Consider the following 19,927-nt stretch of genomic DNA (forward strand, 5'->3'; position numbering starts at 1 on the left):
CAGTGTCTTCCATATACAGAATTCAATGTAACAAAATATATATTTGGTCTTCAAAGGAAATCAGGCATGAAGGCCAGGGATCAGGGAAGAGTTTTTCAACAGCAAGTGAGCTTAGGTAACCGGAGGAAGAGTTGTTCCGTCCCTCTTTTTAGTGCAATACTGCCTGCCTTCCTCTTCTCTCCTACTCCATCTCTTGCTTCTGCATTTAACACAATGCCTTCAGGTCCTCCCCTGCACATCCAAGCTTAAGTTGTGATTCTCTCCCAAGACCCCCTTAACCCACTTGATATCCAGCTTCTTCTCCTCCCTCTATATTCCAAGCATCCCCTACCCTCCTGTTCTTCCCGTCTTTATATTTCCATCCACACAAAGGCATGTCCTGAGATGTCCAACCATGCACATAGCTTTCTCTTCCTCCTCCTTGGCTCCCCCCTCTGCTGAACGAGCCCATGACTGCCACCCTGGCAGCCCAAGGACCTGCCAGTAAAATCCTGCACAAGCAGTTCCTTCCTCAAGCCCCAAAGAAATGCAGCATTGGCAAACACACAACTGTGTCATCTCTCCTCATCATCCCAGCAGTCAGGCAACAAAAAAATAATTACCTGACTGCCTCATTAGAGGAATTACATAATAATAATAATAATAATAATAATAATAATAATAATTCAAGGCCCTTGATGAGGAATTGTTTCAAAACTACTTTTTCCAAAAAAAGCCAAGTGTTACTCAGCTAAGCAACTAAGGGATGTCAACATACCCTTTCATTTTTCATCTACACAGGATGAAAAATAAGGATGTGTAATTGGAGACAATTTAAAAATATCCATTTTGGCTATAACTAAGATCAGAGCACAACAGAATTAACAGAAGTAATGGTTCGTGGGGTAAATTCCATAGCACCTCCGGTTTGAGTAATTATTTTGGAAAATAAAATTTAGAAATTAATCTTGAATTAAGATATTTGGGAACCAATAAGAAAACAATTGCACTATGAACAGACAATGAAATTATTAGTGTTATATATACATAAGGTTAATTTCTCTCTCAGTCAACTCCAAGAGTAAAAAAGATGGGGCGCTCCTGGCAGAGATGAAGCCTCTTCCATACTCTGCTCCTTACACCAAACACAAACATCTTTTTGCACAGAAAACCAACTCCTTGAATGGTCCCAAAATTTAACACAGAAGTGTCATTTCCTAGGTGCCTCACAGAATGTTACACACAAACATTTTACCACATGCACCATGAGACAGCTGCAAGCAGATCCCGGCCAGTTGTGCACCTGCCTTGCATGACCACTGCTGGTCACTATTTCTCCCACCCCTTTGCAACTTTCTCCAGCTCTGACAGGCAGTGAGCTGCAGAGCCACCACATCCTAGAGTGCATCTACTCAAGGAACAAGTCTTTTTTTGTTTGTTTGTTTCCTGAAACTGTTAACCCGTCTCAATTCCATGAGTTAATTGAACTTTACAAACATGAAATCGTATGTTAAGGAATGGAGCTCTAAGCTTTTTACAGATGAGCAAAACAAACTCTCCAAACACCAATTAATGCAATGCAATTAAGTAAATATAGTCCTGTTGGGAATCTTGGAAGTCTGCAGCTAAGGATATCCACTGCTGCAACATATCAAAATGCAATGAACTGATACGTGGAAATTTTAATTGCATCTCAAGAAAAGCTATATGAAGTGGATGAAAAAGAGCTAGAAGGCTTGCATTTTTATACCTTTTATCTGGCAGTCAAAGGAGAGAGAATTCACTGCTGGCATAATAATGACTTTGCAAACTGAGATGAAGAGCTACAAAACTCTGAAGATAACATGGTTTACATGATGTATGACACACTGAAGCACATCCACAAAGCACAGCCCTCAGAGTCTGAGCAAAAAGCCCCTGCCTATGGTCCTGGGAACGCAGTGGAGCAGACATCCACAGTGCAGTAATGCCAGCAAGAGAAAAGGGATAAGGACAAGGAAGTCACCCTGTTAAATGTTACTCTTGCTCCTTTAACATTTGTTCTGAAAACCAGGAACACAATCAAGCAAAGAAACATTTCATACCATATAACAACAAGAAAACTACCTTCACTCTTCTGCTCACTTCTTATGCTGGGAATAAGTTTGGGTTTATACTGTTGTTTATCTTGGAAAGTTCCAACTCAAAAAAGGACATGGTGTAATTTGTGTGATAAAAGCAAACCATGTAAACAGACACCAGAATTGCACAAAAGGTTTCTGAGAATTATTTTTAGTAAGGCAGGTGTTCTGCAATTCATTTGTGAGATGAAACCAAGTGAAAAAGCTATAAAAAATAAAGGATTGACTAAAACATTCTCATCAACTACTCATTACCTAGTGCACATTAGAACATCAACAGAAATCATACAGCTCATCTAGAATACCTGTGAGAGCTGACATGCAATGCTCTACTGGCCAAGATCACTGATCCACGCAGATGAATGTTCTGTTTTCCCTAATGACACTAGAAAGAGTGTATTAGACTAGCCACTGTATGTTTTTCCTCCTGTTCCATTGGCATTTAAAGTAAATATGTTTAAAATGTTAGGGGGCACACTCTTGCCTGCTTCTAATATCTTCTTAGAAGTGTTTTGTTTACCATTTCTCGAATGCCTTTTTGATATTATATCTACTTTACACAGTTTCTGTGGCAGAAAGCTCCAGAAATGAACTACAGAAGTAATTCTTGAGCGTTTTTAAATGGACCTACTAGAAGTTTTACCAAGCGTTTCTCTAGTCCTAGACTTGTAGGATATGAAGAACAGCAGTTCCACATTCCTCTTCATCTGCCACCTTTGTGATCTTTGTAAGGATCTATTACATTCACCTTCAACATTCTTCTAACCAAACTGAATCATTTCAGCTTCTTCAGTCTCTTGGTAATTCAGTATAGTCACAGCAGAGATGCATTATAAGAAAGCATAGTTCTAAGATGCGCAGAAAATTATATTCTAATAGTTAGTGATTGAGCTAATATGAAATAAGGAAGGAGCACAGTTAACAAAAAAAAAGCAAACAAATGAATAAAAATCTAAACTTTCAAAAGGAATAAAGAAAACAGAAACAACAGTGGAACTGATGTTCATTATTAGGCTCATTAGCTTTTCCTGAGACTACAGAGAAAGTTTCCAAAACCCAAAGTTCAATGCTCTCACTGGTTTAACTTACTCCCATGGATGGAGAGAAGCCATAAGAATATTTTTACACACACAAAAAAAATACTTATGCTTTTGGGTTCTTAATTGTTTGTCATTCTGGTCTCAAGTCACACTGCTAGCTGTTCTGGCTGTACTGTTATGAAGATGGCACTAGGCACTAGTCACAGCACAATTCAGCTATAAGTTACCAGAAAAAAAAAAACAAACAGCAGCACCTGGTGAAAATGAACATCAGTGATGACTATGTGGAAGTTCAACCTAGAAATGCTTACCATCTGAAGCGATTCAATTAAATGCTGACATAATACATAAGTACAAGCAAAACACTAACTTATATTTCAATATCCCTATAAACCAAGACTTTTAAGGTTAATAAACATTGGCAAAACCAAAACACCCTACTTGGGTAACATCTACTATTTCCACGTGACATGAAATCATCAGCTTCAAATTCTGGAGTGGATATTCAGTTACAAGTTCAATTTCTATGGCTTAGAAACTGATATTTAATAGAAACACATTTATGTTACTAACACTATCGTCAAAAATTGTCCCTATAAAAACTCAAGTAGTTGTTCACCAATATTTAGCAGATCAGAAGCTTTCAACAGCTTTGTTATGGCCATATTAACAACTGGTGAGAAGAGACTCCTGGAGAACCTTTTCAAATGCATCAAACCTTACTAAAAACTGATAACTTAAGTCTACAGGCAAGATCAAGTATTTCCAGTAGGCTCATAGAGGAGACAATCTTGCCAAATCAATTTGTCAGCTTGTCTTTTAACTCAGCTTCTAACAGCAATATAAAACTGACAAGCTGTGAAAAATCTTCACAGATTTCAACAGAGGCTGACCAAGTATTCTGGGTTCCCTTGCAGAAATTTCTTTAAGTCAATTTGTTTGCTATAATGTACATAATATTTATTTACATGTTTCTGACTTTTAAAAAGCATCTACCATTCACCAACCAGTCTCAAATTACCTAGTGAAAAAAACCATCATTACAGTTCCAGCAAGAGAATCCAAGTTTCCACTGTTTACTTTGTCAGTCCATCCTGTTCTGTCTAATTGGTGAAGGTTATTCAATAAACTGTTGTTAACATGTGAAAAAAAAATCCCTGAATAAGAGGTAGGCAAGGTAGGTTCTATTTAAAAACTGGGCTTCTGTACAGATGGAAGCCTATGAAAGACAGTAGCTAAAGGTGAAACAGTGAGTAACTTAATTAATAGCAATCAAAGCAATAATATTATGTACACATAAATGTAACTTAGAATTATTTTAACAATTTTACAACCTAAAATAGGAGGCAAGCTTGACAAGAACAGCTTGTATATAAGATGAGGCCAACATTTAATAAAAACAGCATTAAGTTAATTATATAAAATACTATTCATCGATTACATTTCTGGATTTTAACTACATAAGCAGCTGACAAATGAACACTATCTGACAAAACTCAGTACGTGCACAAAAGTAGGGAAAACTAAGAACTATGTTTGAGAGAAAAGTATTCAACTTAATTCACTGTATTAAATGTTGGCTTCCCTGCCAGATGTTTCTACTGATCTTTACACGTGCAGAAATCTATTTGCTTACAAATGAAGTTTTCTATATATTAAGTTGTCACCCTCAGACTATTCTCCCCATTTTGTTAGGGGCATTTAAAATTATTTTTACTTCTGCATGTTTCATTGTTGAAGAGCTGAATGATGATGAGCTTGGTGAAGAAAACAATTTTCTTCCACTTTCTTTGGCTGAAAAAGCTGTTCACAAAGAGCAATATCTCCATCTTCCACTCCTTTTAAGGAGGTCTTCAAAAGAAAAAAAAATACAATGCAAATAATTAAGATTTTGGAATTGAGATGAACTTTTTATTTGAGAGTGGTTCAAAAGATAGTTCTTAGTTTCCACTGATTGAGAGCTGGATGTGCAGACTGGTGTTGTGATAAATGTAGTGGTATGACAGCCCCTTCTGGTTCACTTCTTTCCAATGACACACTGCAAATGATTGCTACAACAAATCTCTCTGTAAAGTATGTTAGCATACATATGCTACTGAATAGCACCTTCAGAATAATACAGTCCATATGCAAGCTGTATTCAGGTTTTTTCTTCAGAGACAGTTAGCAAGCAGGCATCTGTGCAGGAAAGAAGACTTTCCTATTTTCATTTCTTAGTTTTCATTTTAAAAGTAGATTAATGATAAAGCTCACATTTCTAACAGCCAAGCTGATGGAAACTTCTTTATATTGCTTCCAAACTACCAAACATTTCTGGACTGCAGTCCCATCTCTTCTAGCACCATACATAATGCTTTTGAAAAAGCCTGGCAAATCTTGATCATGAAATGCTGCAGAAACAGATGGCATGCACCCAAAATAGAGGATCACACGGTTGAAAGAAAACCTCACATTGGTGAGGTTTAGATGCAGGAAAAGTAGTGAGGAAAAAATAAGGTAGTACAGAGCTAGCAAGTGGAACTAAAAGGAAGAAAAGTAAAGAAATCTTCCTCTGTTGAAAAGACATTTTGGCAATCACTGATAAGCAATAGTGCTCTTAGTGACAGCTAAATTAGATGCCAGAAAATACAAATATATAGAAAGAAACTTGAAGGGAAAAGAAAAAGAAAAAATACCTTTTCTCTGCCTGCTTTTTTTTCTTTTTAATTAAACAAATATAGAAGGAACTTTGATATAACTATAACTATCTTACAGTCCCCAGGGTAGCATCAAACCTAACTGTACAGCTGATTCTGAAAAAGGTAACAAGGTTATGTATGAAGTAACAGTCACACCCTCTGGGACTCTTATAGCACTGCTGTCTTTTCTGTGTCACACTTTCCATCATTCATTTTCCCCTCCCATTAAATCAATTCTGATCTCTTAGATTAATAAGGATTGTAAAAACAGACCTAATGTAGCTCTCTCAGTGTCTTTTATTTTTTCTATTATTCCTCATATGCAAATGAATCAGTAATTGATTGCAGCTTGATGTGACAATTGGGCTTAAGGTCAGAGTATTCCAATAGACAGATATCAAAATTGTCAGGACAGCCTGACACCTCTTAGAAGTCCGCTGCATATTTTCTGAGAATATTCTCACTGCCAAAAACCTCCCTCTCTCTATACAAACCTAGTACACTGTCAACTAAAGATTTTGCAAGAGAAAAATAATTCAATAAACTTTCTATTCAGAAGAGTTCATTTCAAGTATATGTATGTCACTTGCAGAAGATTAAATATACAATGATATTTCAGCAAGCTTGTTATGTCTAGATATGACATGTTTGGATGCATTGCATCAGAACACACAAAAAGAAAAGCACAGTAGCTCTTAAGGAGACAAGACAATTGTAAGAAGACACTAGGAACATGAAAATACTTTGTTTTGCTTCCATTTTCTGTCATGGCTTGAAGATTTCCCCCCATAATTATTATTCATTGTAATAAATCTAAACAAACTCTATACATACACCTAAAAACGTGCCCTAAAGCACCACCTTAATATTTTAAAAGCTATTTTATTAGGGACAAATAGAACTAAATGGCAGAAATGAAAAGATAGTCAAATCACAAGCAAACAGCACCAGACCTCACAGACAATACATTTTCAGATAAGAATGAACATTGGTACCAGATGGAACATTTGAAGCCCAGCAGCACTGCAAAGTCACTGTGCATAGCAGCTTCAGGAAAAACAAAATCCCAGCACTTCAGAGGTGTGAGTTTATTTATTTATTTGAGGAAATGAGTGGGAAGGTGTTGGCTGTTTTTTGGTTGACGGGTATTTTTTGTTTGTTTTTCAATTACCTTTAGTCTAAATTCATTTTACAAAAGGTAGCTTTGTAACCCAGCAATACTGTGTTTCCTTAAACAAAGACAAGGAGTAATAGAATGTACACCACTCTCTTTTTCACCCTGTCTACTTCCCTTCCACTGAACTTGCTGGCTTTCCAGCGTTCACAAGAAGCTCTAAGGACAGCTCACCACCCAGCTGACAGGTAACTGTGTCCCCATGCTGACTGTTCAGTCCAAGCATAGCTAAATTCAAAAGGAGCATACGTTAATTCAGAGGAACGCCCAAACCCAGTGTTCCCATTAGAGCAGTGGCTGCAGAAAGCTATGACTAAAAATAAGAATGAATACCAGCAAGATAAGGGGACAGAGGACACCTTCCTGTTCATTTTGGTCAAACAGATTAATTTACATACAATTCTTTTTACTGTAAAGATAATTTTAAATTAGGATTGCAAATATCTAATAAGAACTATCCAGGTCAGTTGTTGGTTTCCATAACTTCAGATGTGTTTATGCAAATAAGATATTTGTAATTTCATTTGTGCCCCATTTTCCCTAGAAATTACACTATCAATTGCATTTAATAAAATACTGTAGATGAAAGTTCATAAAAGTTCTTCTATTGACTGTTTAGATCAATATCAATGACATTATTAGAAAATCAAACAGATATCATTTCTTGATTAAATGAGAATTTCAATTCAGCAGTATAACAGTTAAGTTTTGAAACTAATCATACACTAATAAACAAAAATACTCTTTGTCTAAGTAGTAGTAGAGGATACAGCAATGTAATATTTGCAAAGACAATTTGATTTGTAATCACCAAATTATCTGAGGACTAGCATATAGACAAACAGTAGCTTTTCCCCTTTGTATAATGCTTCCAAATCTAAACATCCTCATCTCACTTTTCCTAAACAGTCTTTAGGACTGAACAGCACATTCCTCAGTGAAAGTCTAATGTTCATTATGAACGTTGAGCACCTCTACCCTGTACCCATGCATAACTTGTCTGCATACAAGTAATGCCAGTAATATCAATAAATTCATAATAATTACGCATTTACAAGAAATCTTTCTATCTCACTAATTTTATTATTTCAGAACAAGATGCTTCAAGATGACACTGTTTTTGCCTGGGGATGAGCAATTTGGTGGCTATATGTTCTGTACTTAAGCCCTGACAACTAAGGGGCTGAGATTTTAAGGTCCTTTAAGCAGCAAGTTGCACACTGCCTCAAACAAAACAGCCTCCTTCAACAGTGACAGACAGTAACCAGTGACCAGTGTAACCAATAACTGAGAATTGCTATAAAGGATGGGAAGAAGCTCAAGAGGCAATCATCCCCTAAAATATTTAACGCACGGTAGGGAAGAGGTTTTGTGCTCCTGTTGGCATGAGCCTAAGTTGTCATCCAGCTTCAGAAATACTGTGGGCATGCAGACATTATAAGTACTATGATTTAAAGAAGTTATGCAAATTCCAAAATTTACTGGAATGAAATCACTGAGATTTTTTTTAATCCAGATCACAATCGTTTCAGTAGAGGAAGGTAAATTTCTTCTTGGACTAACTTCTCTTAGCTCATTTCCCAATGGCAAAGATAATAGATCATATGGGGGTTAAGTAGTTCTAAATTTCTTAGCTTTAGCTGCATACAGAAGATTAAAATCACAAACAGAAGCCAATTTTCTAGGCTTATATACCTCAAAACCTGATTTTATTCAACTCTCCAAAGTTTTAAGAACAAAAATAAACAGGTTTCACAGAACAATTAATATGGTTTCTGCATTCTTAGTAAGGCAGAAAACAGTGCTTTGTATGGCTTTTTCCATTCCTGTTTTTCAAAACTCCCAGCTCTACAAGAAATGTTTCTATGTATTACATAGCGAAAGCACTTGGTTTTGATTTTCAAACAAGAATAACTCAAAATTCAATCATAGCTTCCCATCTTCACAATTAGTTTTACTATTACAACTGGCAACTGAAATGCCCACATTAGAACAAATGCACTGAGACCACAATTCCTGTCAAACAACAGCACTGGGATGTGTAGGACTTGCACCCACATGCAGCCAGCTTTCCCCTTCAGTCATGTCCTTAATTACAAGGAGCATTTCTCCCAGTTAATGACATGATTTCCTATAACATATGCCTCATTTTGATATAGGCACATGTTCCAACCATTACTACAGAAACTCTGCAAAAACATCTCATTGTTAAATGTGTAAAACTAAATGAGAGCACAAGTAGCCTTATTGATTCCAAAGCCTGGCAATAGAAGTCAAAATCTTACAACACTTGCACCTTTTATGTTACAAGTTTTCCACTCTTAACATATAACAATTATTTTTTTAACATACGTGAAGACCAAATATCTGCAGCTATCAATAATACACCACATGATTTATACAGACAGTAAAAAAGAAGAAAAAAAAGTAGTGAGTAAATTAATCCTAACACCTGTGACTACTACAGCATTCTAAGCAAAAATACAAATTTCCATGTAGTTAAATGAATGTTTCTGTGGATATGTTTGTTGCAGATTTCCATTTATGACAAAAGTTTCCATTATAGTCTATGTTGCATTCAGATTACAGATATTTAGCTATCACAATTATTGTATGCAATAAACATACGAGAATATTCAACATAGTAATATCAGATTTTATGTATTAGTTACTTACTGTTAAGGGCCATAATATTATCCGTTCCTGGATGATGGAAGTTTATTCCCATACGCCCTGTAATACAAATAGAAGCTATTTTTAATGTTTTTATTTCAAAACTGAATGCAATTTATTAATGTGAAAAACTACTGCAGGTGGTGAACATTCAGGGTAGCCAAAGCCTCCATCTACTGCAGATAACCCCTCAGAGCACACTTTTAAGATGTTTAACACTGTAGAACCTCCAACATTATGTTCTCATAATACAGAAGAGTCACAGAACAGTGAGAAGTATTTAACAAACTCCTTTGCTTTGTACTAGATAAGCATGACATCTACCCTTTCAAAATAAGGTCTCAACGCTCAGCCTTCTACTTGCTGCAGTTTATTATACGCTTCAAATGAAAATAGCATTACATAAACACTCCTTACTGAGTAAAAATAAGTCACAATTCTCCATACTACCTGTGACACTAGGAACAGATCACTGGTGGCTAGAATGCTTATGCTTCAACCTGCTATTACTCACTGTTTGAGATAAGATACTGTGTTGGACAAAGCTTTGTTCTAGCGGAAACTCATCTGCACTTTGAAAAGCATTTTTGACCCATAACATGGAGCCATGACATACAGCAGGCTCATTAAGAAAGTCAAATGTACTCTGCTGGTGGCAAGAGTCCCAGAAGAGAGGCAAAATAGTACTAACAGTTTAAAGATTGGCTTAAGGAGATTTTCACTGACTATACGAACTGGGGATGGGAAACAATTCCGATATTTATCTTGTTTTAGAGGAGAATTAGGTCACAAAATCCTATTTTTACTGTCAAAAAAATAAATGAGCTAACTTGATAAATATTAAGTAGTATTAGAAACTAAGACCAGTCTTAAGTGACTTAAAGCATTAAAAACACTCTCTGAAGAAACTTTGTAACATTAATTACTACAGTAACCACCCACTACCACCACTGCAATTAGAAAAATATAATTGATTCAGCCATTGGTTGGAAAAGGATTTAAAAGGTTATTACAGCCCTGTAGAAAAATATTTCCATTACAAACATCAGTTACCTACAAGCATTGTAATCGTTTTTATGTGCTCTGTGTATCTTTAGATTTGTGGGTAAGTTTAGGAGGCAAAGAAGTAGAAGGCTTGCATTTATTCACTAAGTTGGTACTCCAATATAACAACACAAACCAGGAAGTTCCTCTGGTGCAAACTCTTTTCTCTACTACTACAAAACCAAGTTCTAACAAAACGCTATGACAAAACAGAGCCAAAGTAGATCTTCTACAACGTTTTTAGCTCCTATCAGTATGTTAAAGCTTTCTATTTCAGGTCACAGAGACTGCTGTATTGTAATTAATACTCTTTCCGAACAGATGTAACACAAAGTTTCAGTTCAATTCTGAAACTAGAGTCACAAGCGGTTGAAGAAAAGCAAATAAATCTTCACATTATCATTTTCTCATTCTTTTACAAAGAAGTCCTCCACAATAAGAGTATAGTGAAGGAAATGGCACCTGCAGAAAGGAGTGGGAGAAAAAGGAGGAAAATAAAATTTCCATTTTACTTTCTAGCTCGTTGAGCAAGGCTTCTTAAAGAGATCTTCATTAACTACTTCAGATTTTCTCATTACAGACCTAATCTTTTATAGTTCACAATATATATTCACATTAATCTGGCATTGCAGAAACATTAGAGCTGCTATTAGTTCAGTCAGTATAAGCCTGTGCTAAAATATTTCAGAAATTTTGCCAGAGTAATTCCTTTTGCTTAGCAGCATACTGAATAAGCATGAGGTAGCAAGTATATCTTTATTATTATTATGAGAAAAGGCATATATAATAACCTACACTTTTAAATTAAGTCTTGTAGTAAAGGAATAAAGATGACTGCTATGAAGAAAAAAAGAGTAGAAATCAAATGCATAATGCTTGGAAGAGTTCTCAATCCTCCCTTGCTCAAGCTGAAATTCTGCTGTTTTCCCAGCTTCAGAAATAGGATCGTATCTGTGACATCTGGGTTTGGTTTTTTCTTCCCTCCAGGCAGTCACTGGACCAGGTGCTGCTTGCATGACATTTTGTCACCTGCCCTTGGCCTGCTATTTTTAAACTGTTCTTGTCAGCTATCTTTTAAGAGGAGCAGAAAATACAGAGCAGCTCAAGCAGAAGGGCATGTTCACATACTGAGCTAAGCAGTAGTAGGGATAATTCTATGCATCTTCAAAGGACCCCTACAGCAAATCTACAGGGATGTATTAATGGAACACTGTCCAAACTCACTTGTATTAAAACCATTCAAAATGGACTGATTGTACACCAATCATAAGACAAAACTGTAACTGATAGATGGCCTTCCATATATTAATGATATATTCCTAGATTAATGATATACTTTTAACATTTTTACTCTGAAGCAAAGATCACAAAACTGTATAATTATCCAAAGAATGAGAAGAGAGCACAAAAGTTGCAAAAGAATTGAAATACAATTAGAAACATATGCTCTCAAAGAAATATTTGGGTTAAACATAGAAATTACTATCAGGAAACTACTTTAGGAAAGCACATGTATGCTATCTAGACTTTTACTAAGTCTATATAAGCACATATTTCCGATTTCACTTTTCGTATTGAGCACTTTGATAAAGTTTCTACTTTTCAAGAATCTGAAGGAAAAGAAGCAGAAATGCAGAGAAGACAGAGCACAGAAGTTAGGTACTCCAGCAGTTCAAAGTCGTAAGAGCCCTTTCCATGACAACTACCCTACTACTTGTACTCAGTGTGCACCTGCCATTTTCAATTTACTTGTCTTGGTTTCATAGCTACCTGCTTAATATATATCCAATGATACACTTTTATAACCGTACTTTCTATCACTGCAGTTAGATGTCAGTAACAATCACTCTTACATGTAAGTCCTTTCAATTTTAAAGTACTTATTTTTTAAAAATATATTAATAATAATTGAATCCAGTTGCAGTAGTATTAAGCAGTTCTTGACTTCTTGCTCTTTTAACATTTTAGAGCATAATGGTTTTAACCATTCTTATATCACAGACCAGTATTTTTTGCAAGTCTTCTTATGTCAATAAATGCCTTAAATTCTTGTTTCTAGCAGCAGTTGGAGAGATTTTTCTGGCTGCACTTCTTTAGTTCTCTGCTGTATGCCCAATATGCTTATTATGGCAGAGAGCCCAATTCCTTTCTCAGAGCACATCTCAACAATATGCACTGTCTTTTCTGTATTATGCAGGAAATAAGGAGGTGCTGTCTCTGACAGACAACATTACTTTACATTAAACATTTAAATTCAATATCTTGTTATTTTAATGCATTAATTTTTGAAGGCATTTCAGAACTCTATCTATACTTTGTCACTTACAATGATCACTTTAAACTGGTGGAAATGTTTTCATTGAAGCTGAATTTAATTCTAAGCAAGGAAATATGTTTAAGTTCATGACTACAACTGTTGCCTCCCAATTTATACAAATAATTTCTTTTTACGTGCTCCAAATTAATTTCATTGCAAAAGTACCAAATACAGTTTTATTTGCCTTCATCTACCCAGACTTACATACCTGAGCTAGTAGTTTCAGATTCCTTAGTTAACTTGTTCTTCCACTACCCTTCTATATGCAATATCTGGATAATTGCTTGTATGGGTCTTGAAATAACGCCGTGTCACCAAAATAATTTAGATCTAATTTATTAAATCCAGAAATACTTCTGATATGCAAGTTCTTTGTTCTTTCTTGGAAAGCATTGTTAGCAATTACAAATAGAAGAGACTGTCTCTATCTCTACTCACAACTTCAATATTTGTATTTTTTTGTATGCTTTTGCATATAATGTCATCCCTGCTGTTTAACTTCATCCCATTCTCTACATAAAAGCATAATGATTTTGAAACAGTTCCAAAATCTTTCCAATAATTTAAAGAAGTATAACTTTCACAAACATGTCATCCTTTTTTTTTATTATTATTATTACCTAAATAGGTCTGAATTACATTAACAGGTTTGAGAAAAAACATTGCTCCAGAAGTAATAAAAGTAATAAATATGTATACAAGGCATGGTTTTTACCACTATTACCTCTTTTTTTTTTTTTTTTTTCAGTGTCCAGATCCTATAGAGGTTTCCTCATTCTCAACTCTAAAATTCATTACTCTTAGAAGACAGCCAAGCTCATGAGCATGATCTGTACAACTGTGTAAATCTGATCTTTCATCATTACATTATTTTCCTGTGTCTGAAAGAAACACCAGTGATTAAGTTCCAGAACTGTAAGTATTTCACTTCTTGAAGTGCATTCATTTTCTCTTCCTAAATGTTGTTTTTTTTGAATTTTGAAATCCTAATCGACTCCTAGATTGCACATTCTCTTGATGAAGAATTAAGATTACAGTTACCTATTTTCATCATTTTGATATTACAGACAACATTCCAAGAAGTAATGTTTACAGTTAGTTATACATTGAGTAAGACTTTTTGCACTGTTATATCTTATGGGTTTTGCCAAGATCAGCCACTTACACTAAATTCAGCAGTTGGTATTTGGCACTACGTTTGTTACCAAATAACAAAGGCAGCCTGCTTTTAACTGGTCCTGAACTCTCTGAGATCAAGAACTTCTCCTCAGTTCTTAAGATCATTGTTGATATCAGTCACAAGTTTTCACTACAAACTCCAGCGGCAATGTCAAAAGAAATTGTCAACAGGACAAGGTCAACTATACTTCCTTACTAATAATACCTCTTTTATTGTTCTTCTGTCTTCTATCACATGATTTCAAAGTTGGTGCCAAGATAAGACATTACAAAACTGCAATAGTTATTTGGAAAGACAGATAGCAAGTAGGGTAGAGCAAAGTTTAGACATAGAGGTTCAAAAATCAAAGCAAGATCAATATACCTCCTCAGACTCCTGAAACAAGGTTAGACCACTGAATGCATGTGAGTCAAAATATTTTGCAGCCTACACAAGCACAGCTTGCTTAACCATGAATCACAAGAGGTCAAGGAGTGTGAAATGCGTGTGTGTGTATGTAAGAGTGTAAATCTGGCTAGACTTCAGACTGTTCTCTCCCCTTCTCCAGCTCAAACTATAGACATCTGGCAACAATGCTGCATTAACTCAAATAAAGGCAACCAGAACAATTTTAAAAGCATTAACTATGTAAGCAAGGGTGTGTATAGAGAATTATAAAGGGTAACTCCATGAAGAAGTTTAAGGGGTTTGGTTGTTGGTTTTGTCTTTGCTTTTTAAAGTCTATTTACAATTTGTTCACATCTATAATTTAAACACCTACTTGAGAATCAGGTACTCTTCAAACATTAACATACGCAGAAGAACAAGAATACTACTGTATGCCAGAAAAAAAAACTGAGATTACTGTGTTCACACACCGTATAATTTTCCTGTACAGATACACAGTGTAGCAAAGCGAACAGAAGTGTCTAATTAACAGCTATGAATCAGAAACAAAGCTTGCTATACTGCTATCAGTAGTAAAACTTGCTGATACCAGCTTCTTACCACTGACTAAGCAAGCCTATGCCATCAGAAGAGAAAGATATCTATAAAATAAAACAGAATATACATGACAATGAAATGCATTCTTTCTAAATGAAATGTATTGCTCCAATAAAAACACCAAGGTCAGTGGTGCAAACATTTTTAGCTTCAAAAAACAGCTATTGAACAGAAAAAGAAACCTGACTTTACCTATGAGGCACAGACAAGGACATACACATATATACACCTATTCTACCTATAGCTCTAGAAATACACTCAAAAATTGGTATTCTTATTGGGCAGCCTTGCAGGAATAAAAATTGATCGCTATGAAAGCAGACCTCTTATAAGCACTCCATATTAAAACACACAAAATACTCAAAGAAGTAGAGAAGTGAAGAAAAAAAAAGGAGGAAAAAAGTTTTATGGGGCCAATTCTCAACAGTACAATATAAAGATGGAATTAAAGAGAAGGGAAAAAAAAGTATGTATATCTATATCATCAGTTCTATTAACAAACTAAAGGGAACAACATCCTCAGTCCTGCTCAAAACAAATTCAGCAAGTCAATGACAAGGACATGCTGGATTGCAACAGCAAATAAAGATGCATGGTTAGATTATAGAATCATTGAAGCAAGCAGTAAGAAATATGTAGCCTTTAATAGTCATATTCTGTCCTGAAACAAAGATTAAAGAGGATTTTCTTGAATAAGCAGTGATTAAAAGCCAAAGGAAACACAGTATGTTTCCTTTAAAAGGATTAGCTTGGGTGGCCTCATTTTACACATAAATAGATGTGCCAACACATCTGTCTGCTCACTCTGGTTTTCATGTGCATTGACAGAAAGGTGCTCAGTGAGCATTGAGAATTTAAGAAAGGCTGTTACTGTGCACTTTTTCTATATAAAAGTGTTGCAAAAAGCTCTGAGTGGCACCATTTCTTGAACTGGGATGACAACATCTGCTCTGTTTGCACGACCTTTGTGTTCAGCTGCTGACTGCAAACACAAATACGATCGTTCACCTTCACTTTTCTCAGGTCATGTGGCAAACTTACTGCTTTGCTTACAAAAAGCTTATAAACAATTAGAGCAGAACAAAATCCGTTGGCATGCACTCAAGCTAACTGAAGATTGAGATGGAAAAGTAAATGCCCATTCTGTATGTATTACAAAACTCACACATACTCTTCAAATACTGTTGTCAAATTCATTAGCAATAATATCACTAAGTTAAACATGAGCAGAAATCTCAAATTTTACTTTGTTCTCATGTGATCTGGTGTACTTTTTAGAATGATAAACAGGTAGCAACTTCAGTTTTCTGTTGTGCAAATGTACGGGTAGCATTAAATGCTGGCAAGCAAGATGAAGTACTCCAACATAGATGCTACCTGTACCTCTGAACTACTGTACATTTGCATATACAACATCAAACAATCTCAGAAGAACAAATGCTACAACAGCCAGGAAGCTGCTCATTCTATTGAAAGAGTATCACATAACAGGAACATATTTTGTTATGCATCCTTCTGCAGCTTGATATCCAGTAAATACATACAGCCTGCTCTGGAAATTCTGCTTGTACATGTGTTGTCTTCAAATACTCATACTTGGAGATACATCAACCATTACTGGATAAAACCTCCAAATTTTTGCTTACTTGGAGATTTGCATATTGCAAAATGTCTTACTAGGAAAAAAGACAGATATTACAGTTATTCCACCATAAAAGTAAATATTAAAAACAAATGTTTAACAAGGCTATGATGTCCCCCCTCAATTTCATATTTTGATTCAGCTTCGTGATCTGTGGGAGCACATGTGCATAACATATGAACAGATGAAATATTTTAATTATTTAAAAATAGAACAAAGGCAGCTGCTAGTCACTACTGATCAAAATATATCTAATAGATTAGAATGTCTCTGTGTTGCAATGTAATATTTTGACACAGATAAACATATTGCAACAGTGACATGTTACACCATAGGAGAGACTCTGACTGAAGAAAGAACTTTTTGAAGAAAGAAACATTTTAGCCACTAATAAGTAGCAAATACTCACATTCTGATAACACTGTAAGGCAAAAGTGAATTAGGTAGAAGCAGGACATGTATACTAACAGGTTATTAACTATTGCAAATATGTTTTTCCTCTGTAAAAAATAAAGATCTCTTTGTGTTTTGGTATTGTATATTTTATTGGTAGCTCAGAAAAATAAGACAAGCAACTCAGAAAAAGCCTTCTCAAAATACTGCTTCTGCCACAGAGGCTGGGTCATGACTGACACAAAGCCGGATGTCCTTGGTCATATGCACTAATTTATCTTTAACCAGAGGAACCTCATCAGTCCTTTTGCTCTACCTTTTACCTAATTTTTCCCTCATTTTTACAAAAAGAGAAAAATCTTTTGAATATAGATGGAAAGAGGAAAAAAACATTGAAAAAAAATTTGACAGCAGAGAATGCAGGCAAGGCAGTCCACCTGAGTGTCTTGGATGAGGAAGAAAATGAAACTTCTTTATAGAGAGTTTACAGTCTTTACACAGCTCCCAGACTGAGGAAGAACCCTACAAGCAAGGTATTCCTATCTGGCAGGAAAAGCTGGGGGCGAGGGGAGAGGAATTGGTTTCAGACAGAAAAACAGCAAGAGCTGATGCTGGAAAACTTCCAAGGCTGGGCTCAAGATAAATTGCAACATAGAAGGATAAGCTGTTAATTCACCTAAGTCCAGGAACCTCTGAGTTAGATATCAAATCTCTCTTACAGCATGAAACACCCAAAGAGAACTAAGTGACCCTAGCTGGAGAGGACCAAGCAAGCCTGCCAATCAGATTGAATTTGCACTCTGTCAAGTAATTGAATATTGTGAGACCAAGGATCACTTGATTTCTGTTGCACTAAAATCCTCTAGCATTTCTCTTATTCCATAGTTGCACCAACACTAAAAAAAGCCACCAAATCACATGCTATCTCAAAGCCAAGCGGATCCTGCTTTGAGAAAAGTGACCTGCTTCAACAACCTTGAAATAAACTGTTGACTTTCATGGCCTGCAGTACAAAATCTGATCATATACACCTCTAAATCCAATGAAGCTTCCACTACTATAAATAAGAGGACAGACTTCCTTTCTGTTGCATTGCCTCCTTTCACAGCCCTGAACTTCTCCCTCACTGAACAAAGTGGAGCACACAGAACTGACCTACTCAGAAATAACAAGAGACCAGAACCATCTCAGTCTGCTCTTCATGTCAGAATCTTTCCCTGTTAACTTTCCTATCCATATTCTAATTAAGAGCCCTTGTTACATAACAATTTTTTCTTGGTTCAAGTGTCTGTTAAGATGTTGGGAGAGGAGGGTGGGGGCACACATGCCAAGAGGGGCTATGATCTGAGCAATGTTTCAAACTTCAGATAAATCACTGGCAATATTCCACTAATTAATAAATAGTACACAGAATACTTTTATAAATAGATATTTGTTGACAGCAGCAGGCTGGAATGATCCTGAAATAGCTGCACTGACTTCATAACTTGCATTAAAGGTTCTAAGACTGTATAGCTTTTCTAGAATGAAACCTTCCCATGTTTTCCAAGGCAGAGGCTTTTGCCATTTCTCACCTTATTTCTTCCATTTAAAAACCTTTAAAAGTAAATATTAAAACAACTAATAAGGTCAACTGACTTGTAAGTGCAGATAGCCAAAATTGTTTGAGAAAACAAAGCTCATTTACCAAAAAATGAACACTATTTGTGGTTCTGCTTTTTGGTGGTTTTATTTTATTTTATTTATTATTATTTACTTATTTTGTGGTTGTTTTACATTCTACACATGCATGAAAACACTGTGCAAAAATCTAAGAAAAGACGGTCACAGATCTTAGAGGAAGGGAAAATTTTAAAACACACAATTCACTATGAAAGACAAAGCAAAGCAGAAGTAGCTCTAAGTGCCGATTACTAAAATTCCAGAAGTAGCAGTTTTAATTTAGCAAAGAAGCATTCACAAAGGAATGCCTATGAGGAACTGAAAATTCAAACTGAAGTACATAAACACAGTATTCAAAAAACTTAAGAGATGAAAATAAATAAAAATGGGGCAGTGGCTGGTGAAACAAGCAAATACAAGCAAAGTTGGTCAGTTATGTTCTCAAACTAAAGTGTGCTGATAGTGTGTGAGAGTAAGAGGAGTGTGGGATAGATAAGAATAAAGCCAAAGTGAAGTGAAATCTGAGGGAGGAGCAGAGAAGGACAGTTGAAAACACTGTCTGTGGATGTGGAGAAGGAGGAAGTTAGAGATGCAGGAGAAGAGTCAAGACCAATTTTCACTGAAAAGACCATGAAAATGCAATAGCAGAATAATTTTGCAGGTTTGTTTGTTATTGCTTTTTGTTTCTAAACAAAAAGGAATCAGTTAAAATAGTACTGCAGAGCTATTTAACACAGGGGAAGAAAGCACTTGTAGGAGGATAAAATGATCATGTCCTGAAACAGCCACTCTTACAAACATTGTCAGTTGCACTGCACAGTGTGAGAACTGGAGCAGAGGGAAGTGCACACAAGGTAAAGCGAAGGCTGGAGGTTAGCAAAGTCATTCCTGCACTTGGAGGGAGGAGAAAATGAAAGCAAGGGTAAGAATTAACTACATCAATGGGAAAACAACAGCTGGGCAGAGATGGAATCAGAGATCTAATAGTAAACAAGAATTCTCCAGAAGTTACTGGCCTGGAAGAGCAGTAAGTAACAACAA

The 19,927-nt window shown here is 35.7% G+C and overlaps 1 protein-coding gene across 7 annotated transcripts in view; it reads right to left on the reverse strand.

The window, feature by feature from the left end:
- Positions 1-19,927, reverse strand: part of CPEB3 (cytoplasmic polyadenylation element binding protein 3) — an 87,557-nt gene that overhangs the window by 36,213 nt on the left and 31,417 nt on the right. For all 7 annotated transcript variants that reach the window (XM_052677905.1, XM_052677904.1, XM_052677906.1 and 4 more), the window contains exon 4: positions 9,668-9,724. In XM_052677905.1, coding sequence (XP_052533865.1) covers positions 9,668-9,724 — 57 coding nt within the window. The remainder of the gene's footprint in view (positions 1-9,667; positions 9,725-19,927) is intronic.

The sequence above is a fragment of the Tympanuchus pallidicinctus genome, unplaced genomic scaffold, assembly GCF_026119805.1.
Source record: "Tympanuchus pallidicinctus isolate F22 unplaced genomic scaffold, pur_lepc_1.0 scaffold16, whole genome shotgun sequence".
Lineage (NCBI taxonomy): Eukaryota > Metazoa > Chordata > Aves > Galliformes > Phasianidae > Tympanuchus > Tympanuchus pallidicinctus.